We start from the raw sequence: 19,394 nt of genomic DNA, 5'->3' as shown, positions 1-19,394 counted from the left end.
CTGGTGCTGGTGGGAACTATTGGGACATGGAGCTACATTTGGTATGGTCTACAGCTAAACAGGCATGGGAAAGGGAGGTTGGTGGAGATGATTAGTGAACATGGGGTCGCACATGGTCAAATAACAGTTGTTGTGGATAGCTCCCCTATGTTAAGAGTATCTCAACCAGCTTAGAGACTTCTGCAGTGTGTATGCAGACAGGGTGTAGTATACATGGATGAGGGAAAAAAATAAACCAGATTTTTCCCCGGATTTCCCAGTTAAAAATACACTTTCTCCCAAATGAAAACACACTTTTTCCGTGTTTTGTGACAGTATACTTTTCTCCAGAACTGTAAAACTTATGAATCCTTTGAATGGTTATGGTTTTATACACAAGCGTAGAATTTCGCGGCACATTAGAAAATGAAACTCAGGGGAAAAAACCAGTTTTAGAAAGATGTCTGACGTGCAGCATCATGTACACTGAATATTTTTTGTATTACAAAAGTATAAATTCGAATTCCACCAAACACCGCATGTTACATTCCAAAGCATTGAAATCGAGATTGTGATGCACTTTTGTAAGCCACTCATGATCATGTGTCATGATCTTGCCAGCCAACTGCAGCGGATATTCAGAGCACAGGACACGAGATGTAGTCAGCCAACAGCAACATCACTTTTAATTAACGTGAACACAGAAATAGAAGAAGTTAATGGTTTAAATTAGTATACATAGTGTTGCTACAAGAAAAGAAAAGAAAAGCTTTCACATATAATATTGGTCTCTAAGATTAATAAGCTGCAAGTGAAGCAAAGCATTCACATCTAATGCTGATCTTTCTGGCGCGTGTTACACTTTAAGATACATCACACGAATGTGCCAGTAAAATTTTTAACAACGACATAGGAAGTAAATGTCACCTTCTGGGCTCTAAATTATTCTAAATGGTCATCCTCTAAGAGTTGACTTTTAAATGAGAGTCAAACACACTGTGATTTAAGAATTCACCGTCCATTCTCACACACAGTTCATCTTGCGTAAAAGGAAATATACTTTGAGAGTAACGCTTTTCAAATAACCGTTCACAATATTTTCCAGCAACCTGTTACAAATAAGTTAGTTTCAGCAGTTGCCAGAGAGCGCCAGATAACATGCATAACTGTGCTTGCGCAGCTATGACGACGCAGGAACCCCTTATGCTTGTACATGTAAAACATTAAAAGATCTTACATTATGTCCTAAAAGAAAGAAGACATTAGAGAATACTCCAAGAGGATTGGAATTTCGTGAACCATACTATAACGCATAAGATGGCTTAAAGTGCACATTCGTATGTCCAGACTCGGATGTAAAGTTACTTGGAGTACCAGTACTGTATCATCTCATGTTTGGTTCTTTATTATGGTATAATGCCATACGTGTTAGAAGAAGAAAACATGCCCTTTAAATGCAGTGATCATTTGAGACTAGCCAACAGTGTGGAATTAAACACTTCATTTCAAATAAATTGACTCCCTCAGTGGAAAAGATTAATAGAAGCCAAATTTCTTTAGCAAACCGACAAAAATAACTTCACCTTTCTGCAAGACGATTAATACTTGACTGTCAGAAAGATGGAAATAAAATCTGAAACTATTAACATATTTTAGCCTTCTATAATTACGTGAAAGTTTTTTAATTCACTTGATAGCTCGTGGCCACAGAAATCGGTTTTGTTCTCACATGATGTGACAGTACTAAATGACGAGAAAACAGCAAAATCACTTAATGTAAACAGGGGTCAGGTGGAGGCTACCCAATCCAACTCAGACTGCTTTGTGCATCAGCCCCTGATGCACGATATTTCCAAAACGGGGCAATACTAGATAGTGGATGGTCCAGACTCCCTCAGTGAAATGAAGAGAACTTGTTGGTGGTTTTGATTTCCACATATGGCCTCACATCATCATGGAGTATAGCCACATTCTCCAAATCAAGAATCTCTTGGTGCATCTTTTTGACAGAAGCCCACAGATGTGACAGTCTGAAACAATAATAGTTGGCACTGATGTGTGCACAATTATGAAATTCAATAGAAGTGGTCCTGGGTGATCCCAAACGACTATTAATGTTGCTTTCCAAATAAGTGACACTGCACGGATTTTTTCTTGTTGTCACAAGCAGGCCCAGATGCTGAAATTTTGGCATTAAATGCAGTATCCACATTTCATTATCAGTAACGATGTGGTTCAGGAAACCGTCACCCTCCTGAGCATACCACTGTAGATGATTCGGTGAAGCAATCATGCTTGCCTTTGATCATGTGATGCAACTGCTTAGGCATCCACCGACATGTAAACTTCTGGTACCCTAAGGACCTGTGAACAATGTCAAAACACTCCCATATCAAATTCCACGCTCCCAGGAAATGCCCTTTAGGTACACACACACCAATCTCATTTCACAACTGCATCAGTGCGAGAATGGTGCTACCTGTCAGTGATGAATGCGGTCTCCCCGAACATTCATTCTCATTTAAGTCTTCACAGCCTTTTGTGAACTCACAACACTAATACCATCTGATACATTTCACAGCAAGTCACTTTTCCCTGCGCTTGGGCTCCTTTTTCCTAGTGCGTTTGTCCCTTGCTCCATAGAAAATGAATCACACTTTGCTGCTTATATGCCATGGATACGTGAATCACAAACGCCATCTTCAACAACTGACAGCAGCACCATACCATGGAACTACCAGCAGATAAGGCCAGTCCGGTCCAAGAACGGTCCACCACTGGGTATGGATAAGTTGACTTCACAATTACAGCCATAACTTGGTTAAAAAATTACATGCAAAGAAGTTCTGATACACCACCACCATGAAATTAAATTACAGTCTTTGAGCAGCGCAGTACTACCCATTATAGTGCACTGGTGTAGACATCATTAATTGCAGCAAATAGTATTATCATCACATGAACATGCAAGCTGCTACTGTTAATCTACCTTTCAGGGTGCAGGATGGTGTAATAAATAACAGGAGTGGCACACATTTTAAAGTTGGACCAGATCTGGCCACAATTAGCATAGATAAAGATGTTGAATTGGTGTCCACTGAAGTAACAAAGCTAGATGCATAAAGAAGTTAATCACTGTGTGTGTTAACCACTCACCTAGTGATAATGTGGACAAAAGTGTCAACAAATTAAGTGAAGTCCTATGGAGAGCATCTCAGTCCCGAGCACTAACATCACAATATGCAGAGACATAAATATTGACACAGGTGTTGAGGGTGAAATTAGTAATAACTTCCTAAACATTTTGAGTACTTTTGGCCTGGCTGAAATGGTGCTTAACTGGTGGACACTATTATGAGGGTTCCAAAATAGCTCATCTGCAATTTTAGACCGTGTACTTACAGATAATGACAGGAAATGTAAAGTATTTATAAGAGATCTTGGCTTTTCGTATCATTGCTATCAGATAGTAAAACTAAGCACAGGCTCAATGAACCATGCAAAACTGCAGACCTACAAAAGATTTTCTAAGATCATAAGATACATATTTTTATAGGACATTGGGAAATCAAATCTGTGATGAAGTATATACAGAAAGCAATCTAGTTATTGAGTTATGTAAATTCTGCACATTGTTTAATTTAATTTCCGAGCAGACATTTCCAAAAGGAGCCATTTCTACTGAAGCAGCTAATGAAAACACATGGATAACTGTACGGGCAATTAAATTTCTAAATTCTTTGTAAAAGCTTTGCACTAATCCACAGTTTCTAGAGTACATTCAAAGTTTTAAGAAACACATACAAGAGGGTACCGCTTGCTGCAAAAAAATCATTCAAGGACAGAATAATATATAATGCGAAAAAAAGGAAAAGTGGTATGGGATGTTATAAAACAAATTGGAAAACACTGGCAAGTATACCAACATAAAAACAAAGACGGAAATAGAATAATATAAAGTTCTCAACAATTATCAAATTTTGTAAATGACCATTTCTATGGTTCTGTGGACAAATTGCAGCAAAATTTTCCTAAACGCATATAGCACCCACAATGACTTACACAGCAAGCACAATGATGATGTTTCCCACAACAGAGTTTGAATTTAGAAAGACAATAAAACAATTAAAGAATAAGAAGTCAAAAAAGGCACAAATGAGGTTCCTGCCTCTGTTCTGGAGGCATGCATACCGTATTTACTCGAATCTAAGCCGCACTCGAATCTAAGCCACACCTGAAAAATTAGACTCGAAATAAAGGAAAAAAAAATTTCCCGAATCTAAGCCGCACCGGATATTTGAGACTCGAAATTCAAGGGGAGAGTAAAGTTTTAGGCCGCACCTCCAAATCAAAACAAAGTTGGTCCATTGTAATATGAGACACAATTTAGGTCGAATGAATGACGATACAGCTACAGTAGTTTGGTTCGAGTCGTAAGCTTAGCAGTTAAGCTTTACCGGGTAGCCATTGCTATGCATCAGGCGCTCCGTCCGTATTTATACGGGTACCCTTCGTTTTTCACGTGCTTCGTCTGGTTTGAATCGATTGCTTATTTTGCTTTGATCTGATAAGTGCTGTTTTCTTTGTTATAGGTGTTCACGTCACTCAAAGCTGAAAATGCATTACTATACTGTGTCATGCATTGTTTGTCGCATTCTGATAGTGCGTGTTTATGGCCTGTCGCCGCTCGCGGGATGGCTAGCTTTTGTGCGCGCTACTGCCGCTTACAATTGTTTTTTAAAAAGAGATAGGAATCGTCTCATTAGCGAAACAATGGCAAGAGACTGCTATTTGTTGTTACTTACACTGCTGCTTTCTTTGATAATGATCAACAAGAACCAAATAATAGACTGCGTATGATAGAACATGTTCTGAACGAGAGTTAGGCGAAAATGTTTCTCCGTTTGAAAATCTTTGCGGCCGCTTCTTTAGTACATCAAATTCTGCACAGAAATTAGTCATCTTAGAATTAAGAATCTAGTCAGTTGCCGTGCTTCATTTCTGACTGTATCACTATTAGGCATAAGAATAATGCGAATATAAACATGACACGATACGTATATTCTTCCACGTTTGCTGTTGTCTCACTCTAGTTTCGTAGTTTATTAGGCAGACAGGATTTAAATGAGAGAGCAGCAAACACGAAAGAATACATGGCAAAATGTTGATATTCGTATTATTCTTATGGTGAAGAGAATATTGCATGTGATTCACATTTCATCAGGTTCCTATTAGCAACCATCTCTTCTCACAGGTAGGAAAAAATTCAGAAAGTAGAGTTGGCCATATTGACAAACATCCCAAACAGTCTTGCATGTCGGATTTTCGTAATACATTGAAATTCTGCTACATTCTAAGATGGACAATACGGAATTTGTATTTACTTCGTTGGATAATGTACGAAAATGCAGTGGTCGAAACTCGGGGCGGAAAAAAAGCTCGTCTTCCACCTTTTTTTTAAAAATTTATTTACTGACGCGGAGGTTTTGGCGCCAGTATTTGTCTTTGTGCCTACAAAGCACGCCTGTGTAGCGCTACATATATTTGACGGCAGAAGTTAGTTGTGGCGGCACCTACCAACATTTTTCAGAACTTCCACTTGCTTTGCACTCTATTCTAAGCCGCAGGCGGCATTTTGGATTACAAAAACCAGAAAAAAAGTGCGGCTTAGATTCGAGTAAATACGGTAGACAGCACACATGCTCCATTAACAAACATAATATGTGAGTCCTTTAGTTCTGGTGTTTTCCAAAAGTACCTACAGCAAGCACAAGTGGTTCCCTAACTAATGGTAATGCAGAACACATTAAAAACTACAGGCCAGTTTCACTGCTGTCTTCATTCTCAAAAATAATTGAAGTAATTATGAACAAGAGATTGATAAGTTACACAAGTAAATAGAACCACTTTATTGAAGTGCAATTTGGTTTCAGAAGTGGGAGAAGAACAATATTGACCACTGCACAGTCCTTAAAAGTGGCACTTCAACGCCTTAAGACAGAGAATTGTGTTACAGGAATTTTCTTTGCCTTCTCCAAGGCCTTTGACACTGATGACCACAAAATACAATTGAGCAAACTAGAAGCACTAGGTGTTGGAGAAATTGCAAGAGTGGCTTGAGTTTTACTTGGAAGACAGGGTGCAAAATGTGGAGATTGTCCACATGTCGGCTGATAAATTTTTACACAACTGTCAGACAAGAAACATACAGAGGTGTTTCTCAGGGTAGCTCGGTTGATCCAGTTCTGTTCTTATTTTATATAAATGACTTTCCAAACAGTTTAAGGCATGGAGAAAAAGTTCTCTTTGCCAATGACAGCATCGTCATAGTTACTGATCAAACATCAGAGCTCCTATCAGAGAAAACAAGCGAAACCCTCAATAATGTTTACAACTGGACAGTATATAATAAATTATTACTGAACATAAAGAAAATGAACAGCATGTACTTCAGCGTAAAGAGGGGAAGCAACTCTGTTACTCTAAACATAGATGCTGAAGCTACAAATTGTGTTTAACACCAAATTTTTTGGATTAGAACTCTGGCTGCCAGCTATCATGGAATGAACATACCAAGACACTGGAAAAAAGAATGTCATCATCTTTTTATGCTCAGAGTATTAGCATCAGTTTGTAACAGCCAATGTCTGGGGGTGATACAAAATGTCTATATACACTCAATTCTTGGCTAAAGGATTCTTTCCTATGGATCGAAGGCACAAAACAAGGACACGGCTTTTAAACTGCAAAGACATTACGAATAATAACCGAATGAGGTAGTCAGGCTAATTATAAAGAGCTATTTTAATAAAATTTGGCAGCCCTACTGCACCAAGTGAGTATCTCTATCACTTTGTGGTGCATCAGCTAAAATGTTACTAAATAGTTCTATACAAAATCATGGAACAAGAGCCAGTTACATTTACCCAGGAAAAATGTGAAAAAAAGCTCAAAACTGCAGTTTATATCATGGGATAAGACAGTAGAGTACATTGCCAATAGGAGTGAAAAGATTACTAAAATACATCTGTTTTAAAAAGCAGCTAAAACATTCTTCAAAAGTAATGCAAATTACACAATTAAAGAGTACTGAGAGGACTCAGAGTAGCAGTCAGTAATGTAGGTGGAAAACTACAACTTGTCACATTTCAATATAATTATGATTACTGTTTTCAAACGGTAATCATGTGAAGATGTAAAATGCATGACAGTAATGTCTGTTGACTTGTTTGCAGGTAGACAGTGATACGTTGTTGAAAATGGAGTATGGAATTGATTCACAGAAAACACCAGCATCTTCACTACACAGGAGACATCAGGTGATATCCTCTGTGTGTGGGGCAATGAAGAACAGAACTATGTTTTATCTGCAAGTTACCTGGAACAAACCGTGTGTAAATTAAGGAACATTATACAACATGGACTTACCAAATCAGGCAGTGAAGCTGTTAAGACACTGACTTCATATCCGAGAGAATGGAGTTTTTCTGTCCAGCCATCCTGATTTGGGTTTTCTTGCATAACGCAAATGACAAAAGGTTTCTTAATCAAGACCCCTGCCAACCACTTGTGCTACCCAATCCCCAAAAAGCACATTATGTATGCTCTGTGTTTTATGTTTCTGGCTGCTGATCTGCAGTATACTACATTGACAAATCCTGTATCACTGTGAGATGATCCTTGGACGAATTAACAAATAAACAATCAAAAAACCTTTACACCAACACAAACTCCAAAGTCAAATCCATGGGAGAACTCTCAGATCCTTTTGAGATCAAAATTGGTGGAAGGCAAGGAGCTGGACTCTTTCCACTGCTACTTAACTGTGCCCTAGTAAAAGTAGTTAAAGAGAGGAACAACAAGATCCATAGTGGAATTCAACTAGTAACAAAAGCAAAGGTAACAAAGTCAATTTTCTAGCCTTTGCAGATGATATGGCTCTACTAGCCAATACTTGGGATGAAGCCAAATAAAAGACTCTTGAGCTACAAAACAAGCAGAAAAAATAGGTCTCAAATCTCCTTTGAAAAGCCCAAGATAATGACAAACGTAAGAAATCCACCTAAAAAATTTAAAGTGGGAGTACAAAAAATAGAGATTATTAAAGAATTCAAATATCCTGAAGAATATGTAAGTTGGAATGCCCTCGAGAAAAAGGCAATGAAATCTAGAAGAAGTGAAGTTGAACTTGTCTCCCAACTCATCAAAAACATGTAACAAAAAGTGTTACACATTATAACACTGTAATCAAACTGGAAGGCCTGTATGCTGCCGAAACATCTGTCCACAACCAACCAAGGTCCAGGTGAAAGGCTGAAGATCAGAGAAAGAAAGAATTCATGAAAAATCCTTGGCCCCAGATGGTACAACGAACTAATTCACAACAGAAATGAAAACCTTTAAAAAAAACCACAACCGCACAGACGCAATGAGGAAAACAACTGATTTCTGTGGACACTTTCTCAGAATGAACCCAAACAGATAAACAAGAAAAGAACAGAGTATTATAAAGGGACTGTTTTAACATACCCCAAAGTCAGGTGAAACGGAAGAAGAAGTGGCTTCTAGTGTAGTACAAGCCATTAAATCTGACAATGTCAGTGACTTGTGTGGCACACTACATACTTATTTGAGCAGTATTTAATTTGGCCATATCTGGCAAGAAGCATCACACTTGATCTCATGGGGCTGAGTAAATCCCTTCTCAGCACAGAAAAATTAGTGATCACAAACAATTTAAAACAGAACTTTCATTTCAGTTGTGCATAACGCCATATCATTAGACTACTGAGTCAGTCAGCTGAGTTAGTGAGACCCATGACAACTACATTATTTCTATGACCATATGCATGCAATAATGGAAGTGTGCATCAGCAGTTATGAACTATGGAAAAAAGTGTAGGTTATCTATATTTGTCTGTTTAGCATGTATGAAACACTAGGTAACTACAAGGGTGGTCTGAAAAGTTCTCAGAACAGAATAGAAAAAAGTACTTTTATCACTAAAACCTTTTTTTTTATTTTCCAACATAGTCTCCATGTAGATTAATGCACTTGGTCCAATGATGTTCCAGTGCCTTGACCCCATCACGAGAATGAGTTTCCTCCAGTCCTGAAAAATAGTTGTCAACTCTGGCTAGCAATTCTTCGTTTGACGTGAATCTTCACCCACCAAGAAAAATTTTCAATTTTGGGAAGAGATGGAAGTCTTACGGAGCCATATAAGGTGAATAAGGTGAGTGTGGCAACAATTCATACCTTAGTTCATGTAATTTTGCCATGGTGATGACTCGTGTGTGGGCACGCATTGTCTTCATGGAACACGACTTTTTTCCTTGTTAAACCAGGCCCTTTTTCATGTATCTTTTGTTGTAATTTGTCCAGGAGGTTAGCATAGTATTCTCCAGCAACTGTTTGTCCAGTGGGGAGATAATCTACAAACAGAATCCCCTTCACATCCATGAACACTGATGCCATTACCTTTCCCGCCGAAGGAGTTGTCTTTGCTTTCCTTGGTGGCAGAGAATCAGCATGTTTCCACTGCTTTGACTGTTGTTTTGTGTCTGTGGTATAGCAGTGCACCCAAGTTTCATCTGTGGTCACAAACCGGCGCAAAAAAACTTGTTCGATTCTCCTATAATGGGCCTAATATTGTTCCGATATGTCCATTCTCAAGTGTTTTTGATCCAGTGTCAAGAGTCACAGTATCCATCTTGCAGATACTTTTTCCATTTCTCATTCTTCAGTTAAAATGGGATATACCCTTTCAGATGACATATGGCAAGCATGAGCAATTTCACGCACTTTCAATCGGCAATCCTCCATGATCATTTTGTGCACTTTTGCAATGATTTCTGGAGTAGTGACACATCTTGGCCGACCACTGTGCAGATCATCATCTAAGCTCTCCCGACCAAATTTAAATTCCTTTGCCCACTTGGCAATAGTTGAATACGAAGGAGCAGAGTCCCCAAGTGTATTCTGGAAATCAGCCTGAATGTCCTTTGATTTCATACCTTTCTTTATGAAGTAATTACTCACTGCTCGAATCTCTAGTCTTTCCATCTTCGCAAATAACTATGCGGGTACAACACAGCCACATCACTGCCACAGCTCTCTTCCATGAGCACTGACGTGGCACATGTTTACAGGCAATAGTCCCATGAATATCACGTGAACAACTAACTGAGCTACCGCTGGCCTCTCGTGGTGATTTCGGGAACTTTTCAAACCACCCTCGTAGGTACCAGTCCTATGTTTTTATAAATAATTGTATACTTGACAAAATATTTTATTATTTGCTTAGCTAAAACTATGTTAGAAATTAGATTTATCTTACCCAACGACAGCAAACTTCTGTTCCCCATAAATAAGAAAAGCTTCTGGTTTCCTGACACTGCCATCTCCATCATCCTTTTTAGGTGGTGAGAAATGTCCATATGTAGCAATCTGGTCAACAAGATCTTGAAATTCTGCTGGTACATCAGCTTGTTTCCATCGTTCATTATCCAAAATTAGGCTAAGCTTTGTTTTACGATCTTGATGAAAGCGTTGAATAAATTTGCTAGCCTGAGAAACAGAAAATTTTAAAACTAAAACAAGTTTTTGTAAGGAGCTGCATTTCAATTACGTTGGAAGAGAACTAATATATTTTTAAATTTAATATGAATATGACTTGAAAACACACACACACGCACATGCAGCTCACACACACTACATGACCACTATCTCTGGCTGCTGGGGCCAGTCTGCAAGCACCTGCGAATGATGGGAGAAGCAATCTGGGTGGTGAGGGGTACAGAGGAGGCTTGGGTGCATACGGGGAGGGAGGGCAGGGTATTGGTGGGGAACAGTAAAGTGCTGTTTGTGGGAGCATACAGGGACAAGGTGGAGAGAGGGTAGGACAGCTAGGTGCATTCATGGAGGGAGGTTAGACAGATGGCGAGGAGGAGGAGGAGGAAAGAGAGCAGAAGGAGAGAATTTAAGAAGACTGTGGTTGGTTGCCTGGTTTGTTTAAAGGGGGGGCGACGGGGGGTGGGGGGGGGGGGGAGGGGGAGAAGGGGGGCAATGGGACCAAACTGTGAGGTTATCGGTCCTTTCTTACCGGTAAAAATATTACACAAGCCAAAGAAGAAAAGAAAGGAGATGTACACCAAAATAACAGGAGAAAGGAAGATCCAGAAGAACCAGACAACCAACACTTCTATGGACAAAACAGGAAAAGAAAACCATAGAGAGAAGCAACAAACGGGTAGAAGGAGGAAAAACAAGAGAGCAGAGGCTGGCTGACTATGAGAATAAAAAGGAAAAACCAGCCAGTTGGTGACACATTGAAACATTGGCCTAAAAGCATTAGGGTGGAGAACTCGAGGAACAAAGACATGCGCGAAAACATATACAATGATCCACCGTCACGTAGAAAACGTAGAGCTAAATTAGCCGATGAGGTGTTGTCCACTAAAATTAATGGCAACGAGTCCAGTAACTGAAGAAACCGTATCAGGGCAGCCAAAGGACAGCTCACCAAGACATGGGCCAATGTCAGCCAGGCGCCGCACTGACACTGGGGTCATCACGGCGCAGGAGGTAGCCGTGTGTCACCCAAGCGAGGCCAATGCGGAGCCAGGAGAGAACCACAAAATCCCTGCAACCCGCATGGAGGACTGCCACGCATTCATAGTTCTCCTCAATGGCACGCAGTTTGTTGTGCATGCTGAGGTTATGCCATTTCATCTCCCAAAGCCACAAAACCTTGCAGCATAGTACTGAACGCAGGTCAGTTGCAGAGAAGCCGTGTCCACAAGTGGTTTCCACGTAGCCTGTTTGGCCAGCCTGTCGGCAAGTTTGTTGCCTGGGATGCCTAAGCGCCCAGGGGTCCAGACAAATATCACTGAACTTCTGGACCATTCCAGGGCATAGATGGACTCCTGGATAGTCGCTACCAAAGGATGACGAGGGTAGCATTGATTGATAGCTTGTAGGCTGCCAAGGAGCCAGAACACAGAAGAAACGACAACCCAGGGCAAGAACGGATGTGCTCAAGAGCACGAGCCGCCAGCTCGGCAGTGAAAACGCTGCAGCTATCAGGCAAAGATTGCTGTTCAATATGTCCTCCATGGACATATGCGAAGCCAACGTGACCATCTGCCACAGAGCTGTTGGAGTAAACCACTTCACGGACTCAGTACATGTCAAGTATCAAGAGGAAGTGGCAGCAGAGAGCCGTGGGGTTAACTGAGCCCTTAGGACCATGCAAAACGTCCAGGCGAGGCTGTAGCCTAGGTGTAAAGCACGGAGGTGTAAGTGAATGGAACTAAAGAATAGGTGGTGAAGGCGAGGACACCAGTTCAGAAAGAATGGATTGGACATGAACTGCAATTGCAAGGCCTGACCTGGGCCGCCGATGTAGAAGATGAACTGCCGTGGGTGGGAAAAAGAGATGGTAATTCGGATGAGCAGGAGAACTACAAACGTGTGCAACATAACTGGCCAGCAGTTGTGCACGCCTAACCTGCAGTGGAGGGACTCCGGCTTCCATCAGGACACTAGTCACCGGACTCATTCTAAAAGCTTCCATCGCTAAGCGAACGCCACAGTGGTGCACTGGGTCGAGTACACACAACTCTGAGGGTGCCACCGAACCATAAACCAGACTCTCATAGTCAAGGTGGGATTGAACAAGAGCTTTGTACAACTGCAGCAACGTAGAGCGATCTGCACCCCAGTTGGTGTTGCTTCAGCCAGCGGAGGGCACTGAGGTGCTGCCAGCACTTCCACTTAAGCTGATGAAGGTGAGGAAACCAAGTCAATCGGGCATCAAAAACCAGTCCTGAGAATCGATATGTCTCCACTACACTGAGTGGATCGTCATTAAGGTAAAGTTCTGGTTCTCGATGCATGGTACGATGCCAACAGAAGTGCATAACACACGACTTTGCGGCCGAAAACTGGAAACCGTGGGCTATAGCCCATGACTGAGCCTTGTGGATGGCTCCCTGTAGATGCCGCTCAGCAACACCAGTACTGGTGGAGCAGTACGAAATGCAGAAGTCGTCTCCATACAGGACAGGTGAGATGGACTGCCCTACAGCTGCTGCTAGATCATTAATGGCCACTAAAAATAGAGAGAGACTCAATACAGAGCCCTGCGGGACCCTATTCTCCTGGAAATGGGGGGAGCTATGGGAGGCACAAACTTGGACACAGAAAGTACTAAGCAACAGGAAATTTTAGATAAAAATTGGGAGCGGGTCTCAGAGACCCCACTCGTATAATGTGGCAAGGATATGATGTCGCCAGATCATGTCAAACTTTTCATAAATCAAAAAATATGGCAACCAGGTAATGGTGTCTGGAAAAGGCTGTTCGGATGGCAGACTCAAGGAACAGAAGATTATCAGCGGTAGAGTGACCCTGGCGGAACTGACATGGAGCGAGTAGGCCAAGTGACTCCAGGACCCAACCCAGCCCAACCCAACCCAACCCAACCACCGACACAACATATGTTCTAGCAGCTTACAAACAATGTTGGTGAGACTGATGGGCCAACAGCTATCCACATCAAGCAGGTTTTTACCGGGTTTGAGCATCGGAATGATGGTGCTCTCCCGCCATTGCGATGGAAAGACGCCACTCTGTAAATGGGGCGTTCTAGGATTCACTGTGGCATGTAGTGAATGAGAGGACTTTCCCTTCCAGCCACCATTTGAGAGTGCGAAAGGCTGGGGGGTAATTCTCCAATGCAGAGGCTCAAGCATAGTGCTCAACAAAGTGCTCGGCAATCGCATGTGCGTCGGTAGATAACACGCCATTTGTATTAACAATGGGAACACTTGTTGGGGTCTGGTACCTGAAAACACGTTTGATATTTGTCCAGACTTGGGATGGTGACATATAAAACACAATGGTCTAGGCATATCTGTCCCAACACTACTGCTTCCGTAGTTTGATTAGTTGGCGAAGGCGGGCACGGAGCCGTTTAAAGGCTATGAGGTGCTCCAGGGAAGGGTGCCACTTGTGCCACTGTAGAGCTTGCCGATGCTCCTTAATTGCTTTGATGACTTCCGTCAACCACCAGGGACTGCATCTCACTGGGGGCACCCTAAAGAGTGAGGGATCGTGTTTTCTGCCACAGAAACGATTGTTGTAGTCACCTGCTCAACCATCACATCAAATTTACCGTGTGGGGGAGAGTCAACGTGACAGCAGAGGTGAAAGTTTCCCAGTCCACCTTGTTTAAAGCCCATCTGGGCAGGCGTCTGTGGACATGATGCCGTGGCAGTGACAGAAAGATGGTGAAGTGGTCACTACCACACAGGTTGTCATATGCTTTCCAGATGGAAGAAAAAATCAGGGCTGCAAATTGATAAATCAATGGCCGAGTAACTACCATGACCCACGCTGTAATGTGTGGCGGCCCCAATCTTTAAGAGGCAGAGATCGATGTGAGACAGTAAAGTTTCGACATCTCTGCCTCAGCCAGTAAGCACGGTGCCACCCCACAAGGGGTCATGGGCATTAAAATCTCCCAAAATTAGAAAAGGTTTAGGGAGTTGATCCATCAGTGCAGCCAATACGTTCAGGGGTACCACACAATCTGCAGTGAGATATATGTTGCAGACAGTTATTTCCTGCGTCATCCGTATCCTGACAGCTACAGCTTCAAGAGGAGTTTGAAGGGGCACAGGTTCACCACGGACAGAGTTTAGGACATAAATGCAGACTCCACCTGACACACTATTTTAGTCACTACAGTTCCTGTAGTATCCCTTATAGCCACAGAGGGCAGGGGTCCGCATTGCGAGGAACCAGTTTCCTGGAGGGCAATGCAGAAAGCAGCTGTAAAGCTTAACAGTTGCCATAGCTCAGCGAGGAGGTGGAAAAAACCACCACAATTCCACTGGAGGATGATGATATCGTGAGACTGGGAAGGCATGGAAAATTCAATGAGGCAGTGTACGCCCCTGGGTCACCTGCTGCCAAAGACTTTTTGCCTGAGCAGTCTATATCCACTGTGCCTGAGGGTCCGGCGAGAACTAGGTCCTCAGGACACCAGAATCTCATCCGCAGACAAAAAGACTATGGGTGCACATGTGGAATAGAAGGCCGTGGAGTGGGAACAGGGAGGGGGATAGGTGGGTGAAGAACAATGACTAATGAATGTTGAGGCCAGGAGGGTTATAGGAACTTAGGATATTTTTCAGGAACAGTTCCTACCTGTGCAATTGAGAGAAGCTGGTGCTTGTAGGAAGGATCCAGATGTCACAGGTCGTGAAGCAGTCATTAAAATGAAAAATGTTATGTTGGGTAGCATACTCGGCAACTAGGTGGTCCAGCTGTTTCTTGGTCACATTCTGTTGATGTCCATTCATGCGGACAGACAGCTTGTTGGTTATCATGCCCACGTGGAATGAAGCACAGTGGTTGTACATCACATATTTGGTTCACAGGTAGCCCTGCCTTTAATGGGACAGGTGATGCTTATGACTTGACTGAAGGTGGTGGTGGTGGTGGTGGTGTATGGGACAGGTCTTGCATGACAGGATACAAGCCATGAGGCAAGAGATTGGGAGCATGGGATATGTAGGGATGGGCGAGGATATTGTGTATGTATGGTGGACAGTGGAATACAACTGTAGGAGAGCTGGGGAGGATAGAGGGTAGGACATTTCTCATTTCAAGGCATGAGGAGAAGTTGTCAAAACCCTGGCAGAGAACGTGATACAGTTGCTCCACTCCTGGGTGGTACTGAGTCACAAGGAGAATGTTGTTCTACGTCCAGATGGTGGAACATTGAGTGGTGATGCGTGACTGAAGAGTTAAGGTGTGGGACATATATTTCTGTACATGGGTGGGAGGGTAATTACAGTCTGTGAAGGCTTCAGTGAGACACTTGGTATAATTCAAGAGGGACTGCTTGTCTCTACATACGTAACTGCAAAAGGATGGTTAGAGTGTATGGAAGGGACTTCTTGGTATGGAAGAAGTGCCAGCTTTCAAAGTGGAAGTACTGCTAGTGGTTGGCAGGTTTGTTATGGTCGGAGGTACTGATGAAGCCCTCTTTGAGATGGAGGTCAACATTGAGAAAGCTGGCTTGTTGGGTTGAGGAGGACAAGTGGAGTGATTTGGGGTGAAGGTGTTGAGATTCTGGGGGAAAATGGATAGCATGTCCTCATCCTCAATCCAGAAGATGTCATCTAGGAATCTGAACCAGGTGGAGGGTTTGGGGTTCTGGGTGATAAGCAAGGATTCCTCTAGATGGTCCATGAATAGGTTGGCATAGGATGGTGCCTTGTGGGTGCCCATTGCTTAACCCCAGACTTGTTTGGAGGTGATGCCTTCAAATGACTAGTAATTGTGGTGAGGATGGTGACCAGGAAATAAGTTGTAGATTCAAAATGTGTCAGGCATTAGGAAAGATAAGTGTTCAATACCAGCTAGACCATAGGCATTAGGGGTGTAAGTGTGAAGTGAGGTTACATCAATAGTGACAAACTACGTCCTCACCCACAATTACTTCTCTTTTGAATGCATCTTACTTACTTACTTCCTTCCTTCTTGTTTCTACAGCCCTTGAAGGGCCTTGGCCTGCATCACAATATCCCAACATTCTATCTGGCCCATGGCTTCCCGTCTCCGTCCTCTGACACCAAGGTTTTTCAGGGCTTCTTCAATTCCATCCACCCATCTCTTTCTGGGATGTCCTTTCTGTGGTCTGTCCCCAGCCTTGCCATCAAAAATCCACTTAAATGTTCTGTCTTCCTTCATTCTGACCATATGTCCTGCCCACTGGAGTCGTCTTATTTGAATAGTGATAACAATGTCATGTTCTTCAAAAAGGTGTTCCAATTCTGGATTCATACATATGCGCCAACCTTCTTGATCATGTATTGGGTCATGTATCTGATGTAGAACCTTTCTCTCCCAAATGCTAAGGATCTTTTCCTCATTTGCAGTTATGGTCCATGTCTTGGCAACATATATAACAACTGGTCTTATAATTGATATGTAAATGAGCATTTTAGATTTTTGTGATACAAGCAAGCTACGCATGGGTAGTGTGGCAAACTAGCGTCTGTTGTCTGCCACTATTCCAGCTTTCACCTCGCTCCTGATGTCATTTATATCTGTGATAGTTGATTCAAGGTACTTTAAGTCTCTCACCCTTCCAAACTCCTTGTCTGCTATCCTGAGATTTTGTTGGTTGGTCATTGCTATATATTTGGCCTTTTCGACATTAACTACCAGGCCAAGTTCCCTTGTACCTCTCTCCAGTTGTTGATAGGCATCGGCCAGTACAGCAGTGTTTCGTGCAAGTAATGCCACATCGCCTGCATAGGCTGGATACTGCAGTGAACAATCAAAAATGATTCCTACTCTTACGGTATATTGATAAATTTTACTTTTTGGACTGTCAGACTACAACTAAATCCAACAATTTTCATGCCATACGCATTTTGCCTTTATTCTCTGCAAGGTGTCTTCGGTGGCCTGGAATATGTGCATATTTTTACTATTTAGTTTAAATTTTGGGGCAATGTACCCATAGGCTATACACAGTTCTGGTGGTTGGTGTTTGCTATCAAGTAATAATATTTTAAATTCTACTTACAGGTTGCATGGACGATTTTCTGCATATTACGTTTCTGTTCCATTTTTGGTGCCGTTCCACTTCTTGTAATTGCCACTTGCAGTTTTTTCCACATTTCACAGCACTAGGAACTGAACAAGTGTTTGGTGCGTTTTCCTCTCTATCCACTTCCCGGCTCCTGGCTTTAGTTGAGAAAGTCCTGTCAATTTGCTGGGTGAAGTATTCATTGTCTCTGAACTCCGCCCTTAAATGTGCAAGTTCCTTAGGGAAATTCTCTGCATACAACACTATATGTGCCCTGTGCACAAGGGTTTTGAGCACACTCATGGTTTGGGATGGGTGATGGCAACTTTAAGAATGCAAGTACAAATCAGTGTGAGTGAGCTTACGATAAACAGAATGTCCCACCGAGCTGCCATTCTTCCGTTTGACCAAAACATCCAGAAATGGAAGGCAACTATCTTTTTCTAGTTCCATAGTAAATCAAATATTCTCATGGATGGAGTTAAGATGATGAAATAACTCCATTAACTTTTCTTCTCCCTGGGGCCACACTAGGAAAGTATCATCAACGTATCTCCAAAAAACAGTTGGTTTACAAACCGCAGATTCAAGTGCTCTTTTCTCAAAATCCTCCATAAAAAAGTTAGCCACCAGAGGAGACAGAGGGCTGCCCATGGTGACACGATCAGACTGTTCAAAATATTCCTTGTTAAACATAAAACAGACTGAGGAAAAAGCATGTCGAAACAAAGCCTTCATTTGTCATCGTCCTTCACCCACCTATTCCATTCCTTGTTGCCACTCCACAGCTTTCTATTCCACAAGCACATCCATAGTCTCTTTACTTCTCTCCTTCAGCTTCCTCCCCCCTCCCCCTTGGTGCCTCTTGAATGCACCTAGCTGCCTGCTCTCTCTCCACCTCATTCCTGTATGCTTTCACAAACAGCACTTCACCATACCCCACCCGCACCCTGCACCCCCCCGCCCCCACCCCAGCCTTCTCCTTACCCCCACCACCCAGATTACTTCTCATATTCATACCACGCACAGTTACTCATAGTCTGGCCTCAGCAGCCGGAAACAGTGACCACGTGTGTCTCTGTGTGTGTGTGTGTGTGTGTGTGTGTGTGTGTATAATGCTCCCTATGTCACCCTGTGTCACTTATTATTTAATAACAAAATTATATCTTTACCACAGTATATTGGCAGGAGGAGCAAGACTTTTGGTCAGGTGATTACAGGGTTATAAATACAAAATCAAATAGGGGTAATGCAGGAGTAGGTTTAATAATGAATAAAAAAATAGGAGTGCGGGTTAGCTACTACAAACAGCATAGTGAACGCATTATTGTGGCCAAGATAGACACAAAGCCCATGCCTACTACAGTAGTACAAGTTTATATGCCAACTAGCTCTGCAGATGATGAAGAAATTGATGAAATGTATGACGAGATAAAAGAAATTATTCAGGTAGTGAAGGGAGACGAAAATTTAATAGTCATGGGTGACTGGAATTCGTCAGTAGGAAAAGGGAGAGAAGGAAACATAGTAGGTGAATATGGATTGGGGGGAAGAAATGAAAGAGGAAGCCGCCTTGTAGAATTTTGCACAGAGCATAACTTAATCATAGCTAACACTTGGTTCAAGAATAATAAAAGAAGGTTGTATACCTGGAAGAATCCTGGAGATACTAATAGGTATCAGATAGATTATATAATGGTAAGACAGAGATTTAGGAACCAGGTTTTAAATTGTAAGACATTTCCAGGGGCAGATGTGGATTCTGACCACAATCTATTGGTTATGAACTGCAGATTGAAAC

The 19,394-nt window shown here is 42.2% G+C and overlaps 1 protein-coding gene across 1 annotated transcript in view; it reads right to left on the bottom strand.

Moving 5' to 3' along the window:
- Positions 1-19,394, bottom strand: part of LOC124619391 (vacuolar protein sorting-associated protein 54) — a 154,927-nt gene that overhangs the window by 45,044 nt on the left and 90,489 nt on the right. Inside the window, exon 15 of the mRNA XM_047145738.1 lies at positions 10,319-10,548. Within this exon, the coding sequence (XP_047001694.1) occupies positions 10,319-10,548 (230 nt within the window). The remainder of the gene's footprint in view (positions 1-10,318; positions 10,549-19,394) is intronic.

Source organism: Schistocerca americana, chromosome 6 (assembly GCF_021461395.2).
Source record: "Schistocerca americana isolate TAMUIC-IGC-003095 chromosome 6, iqSchAmer2.1, whole genome shotgun sequence".
In the NCBI taxonomy this organism is placed as follows: Eukaryota; Metazoa; Arthropoda; class Insecta; order Orthoptera; family Acrididae; genus Schistocerca; species Schistocerca americana.
The sequence above is the reverse complement of the archived record's forward strand: the minus strand, read 5'-3'. Positions and strand labels throughout refer to the sequence as shown.